This window comes from Opisthorchis viverrini (genome assembly GCF_000715545.1).
Source record: "Opisthorchis viverrini unplaced genomic scaffold opera_v5_57, whole genome shotgun sequence".
NCBI lineage: Eukaryota > Metazoa > Platyhelminthes > Trematoda > Opisthorchiida > Opisthorchiidae > Opisthorchis > Opisthorchis viverrini.
In genome coordinates, this window is record NW_008751714.1 from 1,890,657 (window position 1) to 1,908,140 (window position 17,484).

Consider the following 17,484-nt stretch of genomic DNA (forward strand, 5'->3'; position numbering starts at 1 on the left):
AGGAAAGCTCATGATTTTGGGGAGAGTGTTAAAGTTATACAGTGATGCAACGCCGCACGAAGTGTTGTAAGAAGCGCGGAAACACTTAGAGTTGGAAAAACCTCTAGTTCAAACCGTAGTAACATACTGAGTGCGCTGACATATGTTGAAACATAAACACAAGGTAGTCAATCTGCTTCGCATGTTTATGTACCGATTTTGGATGCAGCTAATGTTTATCGAATCCGAGGGGAATAAGGTATAAAAGTGGGGCAGGTAATCTCTGTTGCATCAGCTACTGAGAATAGCAGTACAAGCATTCTTTCCAGTGTAATGGCACCCCTGACAAAAGACGAGGTAGACGCAATTCTTGAAGAGCTGAACCCGTCGGTGAGCACCGGTGAACAAAGGACTGAGTTTGGAAAGGCAATCTACATGGCGTAAGCTTTCTTAGCTTCTACGCTAATCAGAGTTATGCTCTAGTCTCTTCACAGCTCATCCGGAATACATCGGTCTTTTTACCAAGATGGAGGGACTGACGAAAGACACCGTCGAAGCCTCAGAGGGGATTAAGTACTACGGCCGGACCTTTACAGACTCCATTTTGGAAATGCTTCATAGTGCTTCGGATGATGGCGAACTGGAAGCCGTGTTGGAGAAAAGTGGCAAAGAACACACTACTCGAAATGTAACAAAGCAACAATTCCTGGTGAGTATCCATCCTTTATCTTTTCATGTTAATAATGGTAGGTATCAAAATACCGACATAAACTATTTCAGTTAGCTACCCGTGATAGTTCGTCCGGGTAAAACTGTAGGACAGCGTTTGAATTTAAGTCAGATTCTTTGTGTGAGCTTTACAGGTTCTAACTATGGGTACAAATTTATAGGCGTTTGTTGTCACACCAAACGATCTACTGTTAATTTACGATTTGTGGGCTCTGAGAATCTGAAACGACATACGCACACAGTAAAAGGAAATCGTGAGATGTCTAGATTCCATCCTTTAAATCCTCCTACTTCCAACCGGGATCGAAGGAAGTATTTTAATAGCAGTCTTTTGAAGTAACTGTGTGCGCGGAATTTTTTATACCCTATTGAGCTCGCTCCACTTGTAGTGAGTTACCGCTGTCAGTTTCCGCGTCCGATGTAAAACGCTACACATAAGGTTGTTGGAAGCGTCTTGACAACACAAATGGGGCTTTTTAGTCTGCCATATTCTTCAAGCTTCTATCAACATTATGTTCTACTTCAACACTAAGTTGTATTCAGATGATAGAATGCGCTCAGTTGCGAAAGTTTAACGGGAGGAATCAGTTGGCTTTTATGAATCCGAATGGAAGACTCCGTCTGTGACTCTCCTCAACCGAATATGCGGCACAAAAGACGCTTCATGTTTCCTTTGGAAGGATGTTTCAGATATCTAAATAGGCTAACCTGATCTAGCATATTTCTCACAAAATGTGGTTAGCTATCTTCATAGACAGTGAAATGCGACGGATTTGCTGAAGTTATAGAGCGTCACTTTGAGCTGGCTGAATGTTCGTCAGGTATTTTGGTAAAAAACGATGGTTCCAACTTCCATTTATCTCATTATTTTTCATTGCTTTACAGAGTGCTGAACCAGTCTTCATAGAACATTTCAAGGGAGTGCTAACAAAAGAAGCGAACAAACAGTCTATGGAGAAGTTTTTCAAACACATCATACCAAAAATTGCCAATCATCTTGACTAAGTGTGTTCATTGTCGTAGTGTCGGTGAAACTCGACCATAATTCAAGTCAACCGCTTCACTTATCTTGGAAATAAACAATGCTTTTTTGACAAATATGCTTACTTCTCTCTTTCTTACAAAATCTCGCATGACGGACCCTGATGTAAAAGACATGTGTCCGTAGGTTGAGCTGATATACTAACTAAGAGATAAAAGTCTATCAAATATGGCAGCTTGAGGAAGCGTTCACTCAATGCGTAGTCCTCCAGAAAACGTTATTAAGTTCATTTGCTCACTGAATTCTTCCAATATCCATCATAGTGAACACTTGTTTACTTTGATTGTATGATGAGACCGTTCTTCAATGTCAGACAACCGTGCCTACTAGGCGAGACTTGTAGGTAAAATTGAAGTGCTCCTTGAACAAATACTTATTCACTTCAACAAGGTTTAGTGTGCCTAAGCAGAGTCAGCCTCTATGTTTCGCTACCAAAAACATGAGAACCGAGTCTGCGTTGAGCTTAAAGGACGTTGCACCAGATTGATCAGAAGCGGCTCCATTACGTTAGTGCTGGTTGCAGATTGTCGTGTTCACAAGAAAAATTTGGTATTGTCGGTTCAAAGAAACCTAATGAGGTGCCAGTGACAAGTCCAAAGTTGAATTCCCGCAAAATTCTCTGTGAAACCGAATACTCCTTATGCAGTTAATAATTGTTCCATTAGTTTTGACCTACTGGTGTTTTAGTTTCCATCATTCCTTCAAATCGGCTTGCAAAATAGCTCATCAAATAAGGCGACAACTGGTACCATCGTATTTCACGTAAAATGTGCAAGGATTATCATAGCAATACACTAATGGTAGACATTAAACCGATAGTTTATTTACCACAAGAAATATACAATAATAACTCTAATCGTTTAGCTGTAACACCTTTTCGATGCGTAGCTGCTAGGTCACCCGAAAGAGGTACGAGTTCCGCCACGTTGCCCAGGCATAGATAGGAGAAGTCGATATGCAGAGGTTATATTCGAACCACGGACCATTTTGTCAGTAAGTTCGCGCATTATCCCCTGAGCTATCTCAGCCCAGAGGAGATAAACAGATGCCCAAGTGATGCTCATTTAGTCGTAAACGCATATAATATACGGTATGTAGTTTTATGATGGTGGTTGTAGTACTTACACAGTGATGTACAGCTAGACTCGAGCAAAGTCATCTGTTCTGCGGAGCACAATACATTTATACACCGGACGTTGAGTAGATGTTAGACATTCCTGGTGGGCTTAGACAGGAGCTAAAAGAACACTTACAGAGAGAGTCCATAAAACCGATACGTTAGGAAGGCATTCTTCAACAAACGTACAGAGGTTTATTTCAACAATAACTGGTGGTGAACACGCACACCGGAGTATGTCACAGTCTCATCTAATCATGTATATCAGAAAGGTGTTTTCTGAGTCGTTTTTCTAAATCGGATGGTCTATGAAAACTGCTTATGACCTGTCGACTTCACTGTTGACTTTGGCAGTTCAATGTTGATCACTCCGTCGATATTTGGCGCAAGATTTGAATACTGGATATTGTTTGCGTGGGTTCAAAAGCATTTCTCTGACTGGGACTATGAGTGTGCAGTCAACCAGCGGGAGATGTGCTAACAAGCAAACCTGCAGAGGTCTCGTGAGCTATCGGACAGGAGAGGGATGACAGTATGGGAATAAACTTTGAAATCTGCTGTACCACATAAGTGATTGTAAATTTCAGTGTTACAGAAATTATTGAAGCAATGGTAAGGTAGAGGCCGGGTAAGCAAACAATTAAAGCTGTCCCTGGAGGTGAGCATAGGTAGTAGTTTATACAAAAGACACTGCTCATAAAATTGCTGAAAAATCTTCAGCAGCCCACAACCGGTTTCACCCTTCTTCGGGCCCATCAGTTGAGTTTTTGTCAACTTTATCTTCCACTGAAATCCAACTTGGATGACGTTCACCAGATACTATCAGCTGACCACGAATTCACCTTGGACAAGCGTTGCAACTAAATACAGCTGGATCTGTAATTTATAACTTGGCCAGAGATGTAAGTACACCTGTGTACCGGAAGCAATAACCACGTTTGATAATGGCTTCCATCAAGACAAAAGACATTTTCAACGTAGTGCATGACATCCTTACGATCTACAGGCTTTCGACTTGATACAAAGTTCATATCATATCATTATCATTGTTATCACCATCATCATCATCGTCATTGTCATCACCGTCATCATCATTAGCAGCAGCAGTATAAATCCTGACGGCGGCAATAAAAGTATTACCAAGTTGGTCATGATCACCATGGTCAATCATCAGTCGAGAGACAAACAAAAAAACTATTAGAAACGAATTGTTCGTCCTTAATTTTACATTTTGTCTTGAAAAATGTAACCCGACTGACACAGAAGGCTGTTTGTATCCTTGCCGCGCTGAAAAAAGACCGTCCAAACGGATCCAACTCTCATAATAAGTCGTCCGTCCTAAACAGCAATCTGTAGAAAGTGAAAACAACTGCGCTAAAACTATGAATACTACCAGCAGTGGTATAGCATTCATCCTAAATATCTTGCACTTTAGGTTTGGCGAACTAAGGAGATTCTAAAAGCTATAAACTGTGTTTATATCCGGACGGTTATAGTGCTTTTGTGAGCATTATTTCAGCGGCCGTAACTTATTCCACATGGTCTATTACAGAGCTCATTGGTCTGTCCCCTAAAATGATTGATTGTGTTGCGAACGTTCCACGTTGGGATGTGGGGTGTCATCATCAACGGCTAGATTCGCAGACACAAAAGTGAATGGTCAACGGAAATCGGTGAAAAATTATTTTTGGCTTTCTGATTGACATTTTTCTGATTTATTAATGCCGGGATGAGCTTTTGAATTGGTTTCTCCGCTTCTGCTCTCGTGGTTTTTTTTATCTACGTGTCACCAAAATATCTGCAATATTTTTTGGTCCATTCATCTGACGGTTCACTTCAGCCCGTTCTTCAGGGTTCTGACGATGAGCACTCGTAGGTATCCGCTTTTTTAAAAATCTGGTGTAGACGACTACCCTCCTCTGTTCTCACTGCTAATGTAGCGAACTGTTCTCATTCTCTCGAACACTGTTTGGATGCAACTTTCTTTATGTCTCTTTAAGTGCTTCCTGCGATAATTCGGTATCTGGTCTATCTGCATCCTCTTTCTATGCACATGCATTGCAATATACACCCGTTCAGTCAGACGACAACCATACAGCCGATTTCAGCAAACTGATTCCGTTACAGAAAGGCAGATAACAGCACAACAGTGATATAACATCATAGTGGATGAAAAGTCGACCAGCGGTTTCAAAGTAATTCTACTTTTATTAACCTGTGGGTCCGTGTCAAAAGATGAGTGTACCAGACTGGTGAAATAGGTTGTCGTCTACGCCCGAGTCACAGTCAAGGACAAGAATCCTAGCACATAAACATGAGAAGTGCAAATATAACACCCATATAAACATCAAGAAGTGCGTAAACATTGTTTTTCCCTGGTGAATTCTGGCCCCTTATTTTAACCGAATCTCACCCCTTCGTAGATTAAACTAGGAAAAACTAATTAAGTAAACAAATCATAAAAATACGGTAATCTCTTGAACCCGAATAGTTTCCGTATGACAAGCACGGCGCCATACATAGCACACGCTTACTGTGTAAAAATGTCGCAGCTTATGTACGTTGCAGTAGTCATCAGAACAACCCTACCAACAGTGGCATCCTACCACAACGCAAAGCGGACGACATTCCTTTGGAATCCTCTGCGGAAAATGCTGGATTCGAAAAGGCACCTGTAAGGCGTAAGATTTCTCAGCCCCCATTCTATCCAGCGTCTCGCTCGCTTGTCATACGAAGTACCTCACTTCCTTCATCAAGCGACTAATGTCAACGAATAACAACACTGTTGCATCAGAATGTATAATCAACGGCGAAGGCGCCACAATAACTCGTTGTTGTTGAATAAGAATGGATAAGGGTGAACAAGTCCACACACGCATGCCAACTGACGTAGACAGTATTTATAAATAGTATCCACGCCATCCGAATTTCCCATCAACTCGGTATGAATATGTGGTCAAAACGGGGACGAAAACTGTTGGTTGGATATCCACATTGGTTGTATCATAAATCTGTTTGATTTTAGAACATTTCCGGTTACACACAGTGCGATGCATACTTCACACTGTATTTTTGTGCGCATTTGAGAAGAACGCCTGTTCTGGTGCAATTTATTACGTCGAGTTTTTTCGTGGTTTTGTTTCGCTCATCCTTCTACATACACACCTTATCCGTGTGACAAGTGCATCAATTTAAAGGAATTACGATCACTGAGTTTTGTGCAGTTTTCATTGGTCAGTCGACCGATAACTCAACTGCTCACGCCATCGTCGCACAATTGACGTTCCCCGTTTAATGTGATAGGCCCGAAATCGGATTTTCGCCCGATGTGTTGAATACACGATGAATTATTTTGAGCTGATCGAATATCCATCATGTATTCTGGTCCACCTATCTCGCTCGTTTTTTCAACACTTTACAGCGAGCGAAGCAGTCATCATAAACAAATTCAACAAAGTACCGAGAAGGAAGGAGACAAAGTATTCGGAAAGGTTTTGGAATATATTCTATCGATCATATTGGTCAGCTGTGTTTACTTCATTAGTGTCACTAAAACTAGACCATATCCCAATTCAACTGATGCAGTCTTCATTAGAACATACACCTGGGTTACCTGTTGTATTTAGGTAACTTTTTAAGATGGAAGTAGATTATCAGGGATGGCTCTTCACCACATGAAAGATTTGCAAATCGTAATTGAAGCACGAATTTCCTCCTAATAGCTGGACGTAATGTAAACCATTTACACTAGAAACACAGTAAATGAATTGTATAGCCGTTGCAATTAATCAAGGTTTCCTAAAGTGCACAATGTTTGTGTACACCGAATCCTCTTCTGGCTTTCGTGATTCGAAGCGTTTCATCCAAATCCACAGATATGCTCCGAAACTGACACTCAAAGTTATAAAACAAGTTTCTGGATCTTTGGTTGGTTCACTTATATGGTTAGTATATCTGTGCATCATAAGAAGACCAAAAACACTTGTGAGCAGTTGAAATACGTTGAACTATTATGTATACCCTGATACCGACCACATCCTTCAGGGTATATGATGCTTTGCCGTCAATAAACAGGAAGAAGAGGATCTTTCGAGTACGTGCACTTAAGATCTACCTAGATACTGTTTTCAACTGAAAAACTTGACGCCTTCAAGTGGATTGATTGAGATCTTCAGTGTTTGAATTGTACCTGGTCTAAGATCTTGTGCAGCCGTAGTTGTGGATACTACTGTAACCCAGTCTAGGTGACTGTACTCGCACGCCGCGAGATTTTGCTACTTTGTCTACCAGGTTGTTCGTTGACTTATCTGATCAGATGTTCTTTCATTTATTTATACTCTGCTTCGAAAGTAATAATCAGCGATGAAACGTTGGCAACTTTTGCCTTGTCCGTTTCATTACTGGTTCAAATTAGCCACATTTAAGCGGTTAACTGTGACTTCTGGGAGGACATGCAAACAATCAGGGGAGGTATCTATTCTAGTTTCGCGAAATGCTATAAGAAAGTAACGAGACTGTTAACTTTGTCACTTTTCTGGGAATTTCTATTCCCTACAAGAGTCCATCCTATGTGGATTGAAGCCCCAAGTTAATAACGAGCGAACATTATTCAGAGTTTTTCCCTAAAGAGTCACAATTTTCAAGGTTTTTGTTTCATCACCTTCTAATTTTTGTGATTATTGTAAACATGAACTCCATAACTCATAACTCGGTTACCCAAAAGCAGAAAAATCGCCCTGAATAGTGCACAGCATTATCTTTGTTATGTATATTCGCACTTTTTACCTTTTTTCCAGGTTGACTTTCCTCGAAGATTACTTCGCGCAGTAATCGAGGTTTATGCAGTGGTTACTTTGGGTGGATGGATACTGGTCTACGAATAACAGAATAACGGTTTCTAGGTTAAGGTGAAGTCTAGAATGCCATCTGAAGGTTCCAAGAAGCGAATTACTGACAATGGCTGACCCCGTCTTCATCATGGTACAAAGAGATAGCTTGATTTAACTTGTATGCATACGTTACGCAGTAGAAGTTACGCAGTGCAGTCGCCCATAACGTGCTACAACAGCAATATTCTGGTGAACTACATTCTGCTGGATGTAAAGTAATTCCAACGTGAGCAAAGTATTTGAAAAGTTACACCGATTCCTCCATTAGTTATCTATGTTGATACCAGTACCGTTTTCTACACTCCGGAAGGAAAGGTGGACTTTCAGGTTCCAGCTATTTTCCGCAGCGCTCTTACTTTCTGATCACAGTCCTGATGACTACCGGGGTTTGACTGTTTTACAGGCACTGGTGCCTGTCAGCCCGGAATATCTAAGGCTTTCGACTGAGGTGAGCTCAAACAAGATTGGGTGTATTTTGGCAATACCTAATTGCTTGGATGTTCTTTTCTTTTCTGAATGTATTACTCATGGGGTTGCCGAAAACTCTTTAGCATCTCACAGAGGGTTTTTCCTCTCTCGTTCCGCATCAGATGTGCTCAGTCCCCAAGGTATTCAGTCTTATATTCTACTTAGATTATAGTTTGATATCTGTATGGAGGAGGCCTTATTTGCCATCAGATAAACACAGAAGAAAGCAAACAATAAACAAAATTACTTATTCATTAAAATATATTGAAAGAGCAGGACAGAAAATCCACCAGCTGGATAGAACAAATCACGTATCCTCTTTGCCGGTGAATGCGTGTTTAAAGAATTGTAGTTTGTTTTGTGACTGGACGATTGCCCGTCGATTGGCTGCGACCAACGGTCGCGGCTTCAATCTGTGTATCTTTGGAGCAATTTCAAATGGTGGCCTACTTCAATACCTAATGAAGAAGAAACCCTTTATGAGGAAAATCGCTTACCTTTTTTCAGAGGTTCACTTTACATCCCTTGTAACAACCAAAGGCGGAACGTGGTATATTAGACTACGTTTTAGTGACCTGTAAATTGTCGATGAGTCGTAGTACAATAACTTTGAGCTTCTGCATCTGGCTCCATATTTACCGGCCTTAACCTCCATATACAAAAGCGTATGGAGGTCCCTTCCGGAAATCCTTGGGGTTTACCGACATAGCGTGAATGTAGATTGCTTTTATTTAAACAAATGACCGAAGTTACACGTTTAGTAATTGATGCTCAATGCTTCTCACCTAAGCTGAATGCATTTGAAGGCTTGGGTTGAACTTTTTCTGATGGTTTCGAAAGCGAATCAGCATTACTCACCACATAGAACTTGCTGTGTTTTTATGTGTAATGTGCAACACTGATGTTCCCGTTAAAACTTTTATACATAGCTCTAGATTTACGGATTACCCAACCGAAAATTCACCAAGGTGACGCTTGTGGTTGCTTGCCTTACATCATCAGATTTATTTTGTCACCTTCATTCAGCATAAAGACATCCGGTTTTTGAACTCGAGACATTTCAGAAAGCGTACGGTGGCACCTTCTCTTTACGTCAAGACATCTTACGAGTGAGGACACGTTGATATTGTTTGAAGCCAATTTAACTCAAAAATGGCTCCTTCAGTTACAAATTCTACTGCGTATTGTGTGAGCCGCCAGAGTGGAAACTCCCAATGAGCATGCTTGTTACAGTCAAGCCTGTTCACTATCTGGTTTCTTATAACTGACTGGGTCATTCACGCAACCACTGTCTTTAGTGAGCCTTTTTCTGTTTGTTTGTTGCGGGTTGTACCTACAGGTAAAGTAATTTGTTCTTTGCTTTTTTAATCCTTCCATCGGTCTCAGCTTTGATTACTAGTAAGGTTAGGGTTAGGGTTAGGGTTAGGGTTCTGATATCTCCCTCAATTCCTACCTTGTTTTTGTCGTACGATGCCTTAAAACAAACAAACATGTCCCCCTCTTCAAGCGATTCAGAAGACTTCCACAAGAGTGCCAGAAAATAGGAATATTTTGACATGTTGGATCTGGCATTCAATAAATACCGTCAGACCGTAGTTGATGTTACCATGTGACAAACATCTGAGACTTAATAGTCGAACTGATGGGTGACTAATATCAGTTGTCGTATCGCAAAAACAGCGAAGAGTTGGGGAAGTAAACTTGTGTTCTTCTTAAAACGCCCTGCGTTTTTGAGCGATATCCCAAATTCACTGTTGGCTCTGAGAGAAATACATTGGAACGAGCTCACACGAGCTGGGACGGATATGAGGTCAGGCTTGATTGTACACTGCATTTGAAAACTGACATCATTGAAAAATGTGGGCAAAGTTAAATATGTTCATTCTCGCATGTGTGTACATTAAGATATACTCAGAGTCCCATCCTTATCTGCTATGGTCTGCGGGCACAAGGATTTACTGAAGGAATGAAGGTCAGTTTCAATTGCAAATCACTGTAACAAAAAACTGAATTTCACACACATGAAGCAAATCAAGATTACTGATTGTTGGATAGAAAATTTGAAACCTATCAGCCTATCAGTACCAAGTTTCGCTGAACTGAGTCCTTCGTTGAAGGTGGACAGGAATCGGATTATTTAACCAAACACTTTCCAGTTGCCAATTTATTTTCATCAAATAATGGTAAAAACCAAACGACGAATAATCAAAGGTATACAACGGTACCAAGATTCCGGTCATGTGTCTCGATTTAGGATTTAACATCCGGTCAAAAACGTGCGTTACGTATTGGAGGCTGGAGCTGATAGGTTGCTGCCTAAATACAGGACTGTCGGTGGACTGCTGTGATGATGTTGGGAAAGAGCTATGCATCTAGTGCAATAGCTTGGATGCACGAGCGCCATTGAGGGTGCGACCGGGTCATGTCTGACCATGTCTCTAACGATTGATATGGCGCGTCTCGGAATCCACATCCAGGAAGACGGCAGTGCTAGCGCAGCTGGGTTTGCTTGTAATGGCTTTTGTAAATCGCTCTCAAGCCATTGTTTGGCCGCCTCTGGCTCGTTTCCACCCTTACGCGGTAGTGCAAAATGAACCCTTCGAGGAAGTCGGTCGAGTAACATATGCAGCACGCAACCTATGAAGTGTGATCAATTCATCTGTCCTGGTTGAGATGTTCCTCCCGAATGCTTCTAACGTACTTCAAAAACATTGATTAGGTGCTCCCCCAGACTCGGGCGATGCTCCGAAGACACTGAGAACATTTTGACATCTTCGACGCGTAGCGGCCACGTTTCTGATCCGTATAGTAACATGGAGCGCACAGCAGGATTGTAAACTCGACCATTAAAAGGTAAGCTGATGTCACGGCTACGCCACAGGTGACACAGGCTAACAAAAGCTGCTCTGGCCTTTTCAATCCGGATGAAGATATCATCTTTCGCGAGACCTCCGGGAATGACACGCCTACCCAGATAAACAAATTTGTCTACTAACTCAATCGTCTCATATGCAAGCATGAGGCTAGATTTCGAGCCAACCCAGTATTGCGGTAGCACTTTACACTTTGCAGGTGTAAAGCTAATGTCAAACCGTGATAGGGAATCATTTATATTAATGAATATTGTTTGCATTACCACAAGGTCAGACTCAAGAAGAGCTGAGTGGTCTGCGTACTTTACATCAGTGAGCAAGACTTCCCGGTGGCACTTCAAACGCCCAGGCCTTGTAGCCTGATAGTGATTCTTCCGTTATCACATCAACTATAAACTAGAAGAGGAAAGATGAAAGAGGACATCCCTACCTGACACCACATTATGTGGTGACCTCGGAAAAGAGTTTTCCGTAGACCTTCACACGGCCGCGGTGGTCGGTGTATAGTCTTCAAGAGGGTCGTAAATTTATTGGGGTCACCTTCACTCCACAGATACTGCTTGATGGTCGACAAAGCCAAATGTAAGTTTCAGATCAAGGAACACAACCACTGTTCATTACTAGAAGCATTGTCGCTGTTCGAGAATCTGTCGGAGGGTGAAATTATGATAGATGCACCCTCTTGCAAGACAGAACCCAGCTTGGCTTTCGCCGAACCGCCTCTCCCTGTATTCAGTAGGAAAAGACCAGAGAGCACCTTCGATGCCACAACTACCAGGCTGATGACACGGTGATTTCCACACAGAGTCCGCGTAACCATTTTGAAGATAGGGTTAACTGTCTGCATACCCGATTCTACACCCACTTTCATTTGTTCCATATAGCACCAACAAGCTTTGTCAGATGGGTCACCAGGTATTCTTCGCCTTCTTTAAAGAGGACTGGATGGTGCTTTGTCATGTTTTATTACGAATATTTCGAACTTTACTTTATTTCTCCTTTAGATGGGCGATTAAGTTTTGCATTCCATTCGGTCGCATGCACTTTCTCCAAAAGCTGTGTTGCACGAGGCCAGCTAAACTGTTCTTGGAAGTGTTTGGCCTATCCTTCCAGGCAGCATTTTGCAAGTGAATCAGTGAACCACCTTTTCACTCATTGTTTAACTGACCGTTGTGTTTCTAGGCCAGTCGATACAAGGCACGGTAACAAAATCCTTCTCGATCTCCCGGGCCTTCTAAGTTCACCAGAGATCTCGGTCTTTCCATAGGCTCTTCATTGTTTGGCGTTTGAACGACTTGCGTGAACCGCCGTACTCGTGGCCCGCTGGTATCCATTTCCTGGTACCGATCATCGATAGTGATCTCGACGACATCCAGTGGTCTTGTGGTCGAACAGGAAAAGTCGGACAGACAGCACTAAACCCCTCCAAGATAAACCCCTTCATATTTTGCCACTCTTCACCTACATGCTCACTACCAGTACAGTTTGGGTTTACTATGGAGAGCTGTTGGGATAGCTCAGATCGATACTGTTGAGCTATGGTAGCTCTTCAAAGGTAGTGGATTGGCATGCTTCTAGCTGACTTGCGAGGGCCTAAAGGGAAACGAACCGTCAGGCGAGAATGCAGCAAGGTGGGATCGGAATCAAGCTGTGTACCGGAAGAGACGGCAGTCTTGTGGCTCTCCACCGGTGGCCACGTGATCCAACTTGGTCCAGGATGAATTTGGTGACCGCCAGGTGATACAAGTGTTTATACCAAAAGTTTGTACTTGCCAGAAGCCGTTCGTGTTCAGCACACAACTGGAGGGGTCACCCTCCGTTATCACTGCGACGACTGAATCGACCGCCCAAACGTGATTCCACTGTCCCACTGGCCTGCAATAGTCGCAGTGTCATTGGCTTTCGCTTGAAGAATGAGCCCGGATAACTCTTTGTAGACTACATCCTACTCACTGTCATAACTGCAGTCCGCGGGAGCATAAACCGACACCACAAATGGGCACCGCTTCTTATGCCGACAGGCATTGAGCTTGATTGAGCTGGATAACCGTACGGTGCAAAGACGACTATTCACTGGGATCCAATCCATAAAAGCGTGTTCAGCTCTGGAGCTGAGTGCAACTCTCACGCCACATATTTTACGAATCATCGCTTCACCGGGAACACAGAGCGAGAAGTGTAAAAAGACTGCCATCATCCGTGGCATACTGAGATGAAAACCCAAGTGTGAGACTTGTATGCGTGTTTCGGAGACACAGCATACATAAATTTTAAGGGAGTATAAGGTTTCAGTGATCATTATCTGTTTGCCAGTTTAACATAGAGTATGAACGTTAAAAGCTGTTATATAAAAGGATCTTGTGGATTCGGAAAGGTGTTATTTAGCTTATTGTTAATAGGCAGCGAGCCCTTCCGTCAGATAACTGACAGTCAGATGGCCCAGCGACGTTTGCTCGTGTGGTGGGACACCAATGGACACAGAACCGTGTGGGCGAATCAGAATAACAAAAAACTGAAAAAAAGCATAGAAATACCACAGTCCAATATCTCCGGACTTCTTGATAAATTTTCACTTTTTTTTACCTAGTTTTTTCTTCATAATCCCCACTGTGCATTCGTGATCAGGTGTTAACTGACACTATCAATTTGAAGAACCTTTTTCGCAGAAATTCTGTCATCTAAAACTCATGTGTTGTGCATTCTATGCAGAATTCCCACGTCAACGTTTATGAAAGCTGCCAACCATTGTTTAGCTAGTTCAGAATGGATTTTTATCTCATCTAGTTTATTCATTTCGCCATACGACACGTAATACGTAGGGCAAGATATGACTAACGACAAAACGACCTTTTGTGACCAACTACCTTTGAGTACATATCCAGTAACAGGCTAATAGAACACATTAGTTAAAGATCTGGAGACTACCTGTATACTCTCTATGAGTTCCGCATTTGTCACTTCCGTCACTTTTGCCGCGGTTATCCAACGATGTCTTCAGTTAACAACTACCTGTGATTCTGACGGCTTTTTTCACAAAATATTTTCTGACACTTATGCGTTGTCCTTCGTTGATCCCTGTTGCTTGCCACAGCAACCGAAACACTGAGAAGAATCACAGGATGAATTAATGAATGGTTGTTCGTAGGGAGATAGAGGAAATATCACACCTTGTGCGTCACCTAATTGAATGTGGTCTCAACGCTTCTCGTTGAGATAGGATGTCATTGTTATTCTAAAAACGTTGGTGATGTCATTCTGATAGCTAGTGCAAAACATTGGCGGCGTTTCTACACTATCCGATGGCTTCAGTAAGCAACGCCGTGGCTGTGATGAGCAAATTATTCAGGTTCAAGGGATTACCGTATGTTTATGCTTTGGGTTACCTAACTGGTTTGTCCTAGTTTAATCCATAAAACTGTGAGATACTGTCAAACTATGAAGTCAGAATTCACGAGGGAAAAAGCAATGTTTACATAGTTCCTGATGTTTTTCTGGGTGTGTTACAGTTGCACGTCTCATGTTTACGTGCTAAAATTATTGTCATGGACTGTGGCTTGGGCGTAGACTACAATCTACTCCACCTGTCTGGTGCACTCATTTCTTGACACAAACACACTGCTTAACAGAACGAGGAGCACTCGTTGAAACTGCTTGTCGACCTTTCATTCACAGTGATGTCATTTCAGTGGATAAATCACTAGCTTGGGTAACAGAATATACTACTGTCTTTGTACTTTGGATATTTACAGGCCCGTATAAATCCAAGATATTCAAACACCTTTGGCCTCGAGTACTGCACATGGAATACGCTCATTTGTGACTGTCGAACCCAATGAGACGAGTACACGTGAACACCGTGTTTGTGCGAGCACCAGGAGCCCGTGTTTTGTGCAAAAGACGGAATCTGATGCGCTTTCCTAGTAGCTGGAGATTGACAGGAAAAAGTCTCCTTGACAGAAGTTTCACAGGGGAAAGGTAAAATGTTGAACTTTCGCAAAATGCCATCACATACGCTGGTTCAAACTTTTGCGTACGTTTTAAAGTCGAAAACGAAACAACATATCACGACAACAATGAGAGGATAACTTCCGCCTCTACCGGCCAAACGTAAGTGACCGGCAACCACCAATAGACCTGCAATATATAGTGATACTCCTCGATATTCCAACATTAAATGAGGTCTTGCTATCACATATTCCTACGTTGAAGCTATGCATCATATAGTCACCGTCAAATGACCACCTTTCCATTGAAAGCATCACGTGTTAACAGTTCTAATCTAATTCAACTTGTTTAAAAGCCACCTTTTAACCCCCAGAACAAACAGCCTCTGATTGTGAAGTGACTGCAACCTGAATAACCAGTATGTGTCCAAATCTCATTGGAATTTCACTGGGCTCAAAGTAATTGAGTTTTACTATTCCTCTACAAACTAGACCACTAATTCTACTCAGTTTCCCATCATAAAATCATAAGGACAAACAAGTGATACGCAAGCCCAGGAGAACTGTGGCAGTTTTCAGCTGGAAAACGGCCAAACTTTTACCATAAAATTCACGGCAGAGTATGGGAGCTTCACAATTGCAGTACTCAAATGCCGCATAGATTCACTAAAACAAAACTTCCAAGATGGTTATACCTCGAAGAGGAAAGCTAGGCACTCAGTAACTCATATAATAGACAGGAATAAATATTCTGAAAAAAGTACGGTCTGCCATTTCAGCTGCCTTATTTCGGACAAAATAAGCAGATAGGCAACAGATTTGACCGCCTGCGACTTTCATTTCTACGAATGCTGCGTTACGCATCTGGTGCGAAAACGCAGGTCTGTTTTTGTTGGCGTACACCCTGACATATCAGACAATTGTGTATTGATAAAATTCTTTTCCTCTTGTGCACAGCAAGGTTTATCATAAATTTTCTGAGTGCTACTTCTAAGCTTGTTCCAGATAGATTTACCAAGTGAGCTCAAAACAGGCCATCCGTTAAGGCGCGAGCCTACTCACCGGAACCTCCGTAGTTCGAACCCAACCTCGGTATCTTGACTGTTCCTGTCTAGGCTTGGGCAACCTGACAGTACCTCAGACCCCGTGCTTCCTTCCGGTGACATTACAGAAAAGTATTAAGAGGGTGTTACAGCTGAACGATCAATATTTCTTATTATTAACCGGATGACAAGATAGCTTCCCATAGTACGATCATTCGTTCAACTGAAAACGAATGCGGACACCACGACGATCGATCTTCTTATCGCAATTAACTCCTAGTAGGCGGATTACTCGTGAGTCAAGGTACCTAAATCCAGTCTTGACGACTAGGTTTCCGGAAATGAATCTGTTGTAGGGCCAAATTACCGCCAGACCAATTCAAACTAACTCATCGAGAACCAATATGTCACTGCCTCAGACCAGTTCTAGTAGACCTTATTTATTTAACCCAGACATGCACAAAATGTAAACACGACCGTGGTATCATGAGTTCTTCGTCTGCCTTCTAACACAAGCCTTCATAGGTATAATTGCGCCTGTCTGAAGTTATAATGTAAACCTGTTCATAAATTTGATGGATTTATGAGGAAGAAGTTGAAGCCGGTTGTCACTGGCAGATCGTTTTGGATAGAAAACACTATGGTGTAGCACAAACTGATGAGGACTACTTCAATTATTCAGGTGCACAAATTCACGCGCATTAAATAAACGGAAAAATATATTTTGGATTTTCTCCGTACAGGTTATATATAACAGCACGGAGCATTGGTAATCGCGCGGAGAAAAACACCTCAGGTTTAAGTTGCATGCAACCAGTTTCATACAAAATTCTGCTGAGACAAAGCTGGTTTGCAGTAGAGCTTGTCTTGATGAAACACATCTACTTGATATACAAATACGACTGAAATCAGACTGCTCAGCCATCCAGTTTCGTAGTTGATGGATTAGAAGGCTGAGTTTAGATTCAGTTCACTTTAAGAATTTATGACTAATAATCACCGCCTTGTCTAGTCCGTTGATCAGAGTTCCACTGAAAATCTTGCAACCGTCTTTGGCACAACTAGAACTGTACTGCTTAGCTGGTTCGTGCGAACCAGCGAACCCTTTACTTGCTAAACACTATTGATGGAACTCTTCAGCTGAAGTGCTGTAGAAATGACTTCCCGATATTTACGATATCAAAATACATATCCCCGAAACAACAAAAATGCTCATAGGGGTACTGAAAATGCTCCACACTATATGTCGGTTTCCTCCTTCTTGGAGTTCATCAGGTACTCCCAAACAAGTGGGTTGCATCAATTTTTTTTCTCCTTGAGCACTGATTCACATACAATTGACGAAATACGCTCCTTTGCATATTGCATTGGTTCCAACTAGATATTAAAATGAAACTCTC

General features: G+C 42.0%; 2 protein-coding genes across 2 annotated transcripts in view; one reads left to right on the plus strand and one right to left on the minus strand.

Moving 5' to 3' along the window:
- The window catches only part of T265_03868 (hypothetical protein), a gene marked incomplete at both ends in the record, with an annotated part of 33,999 nt that extends 22,756 nt beyond the window's left edge, over positions 1-11,243 (minus strand). The window contains one exon of the mRNA XM_009168449.1: positions 10,926-11,243. Coding sequence (XP_009166713.1) covers positions 10,926-11,243 — 318 coding nt within the window. The remainder of the gene's footprint in view (positions 1-10,925) is intronic.
- T265_03867 (hypothetical protein) lies at positions 313-1,815 on the plus strand (the record flags this gene model as incomplete). Its single annotated transcript, XM_009168448.1, has 3 exons — positions 313-419; positions 463-688; positions 1,594-1,815. 3 exons carry the CDS (start codon positions 313-315, stop codon positions 1,711-1,713), a joined length of 453 nt encoding a protein of 150 aa, XP_009166712.1.
- Positions 11,244-17,484: the final 6,241 nt, after the last annotated feature.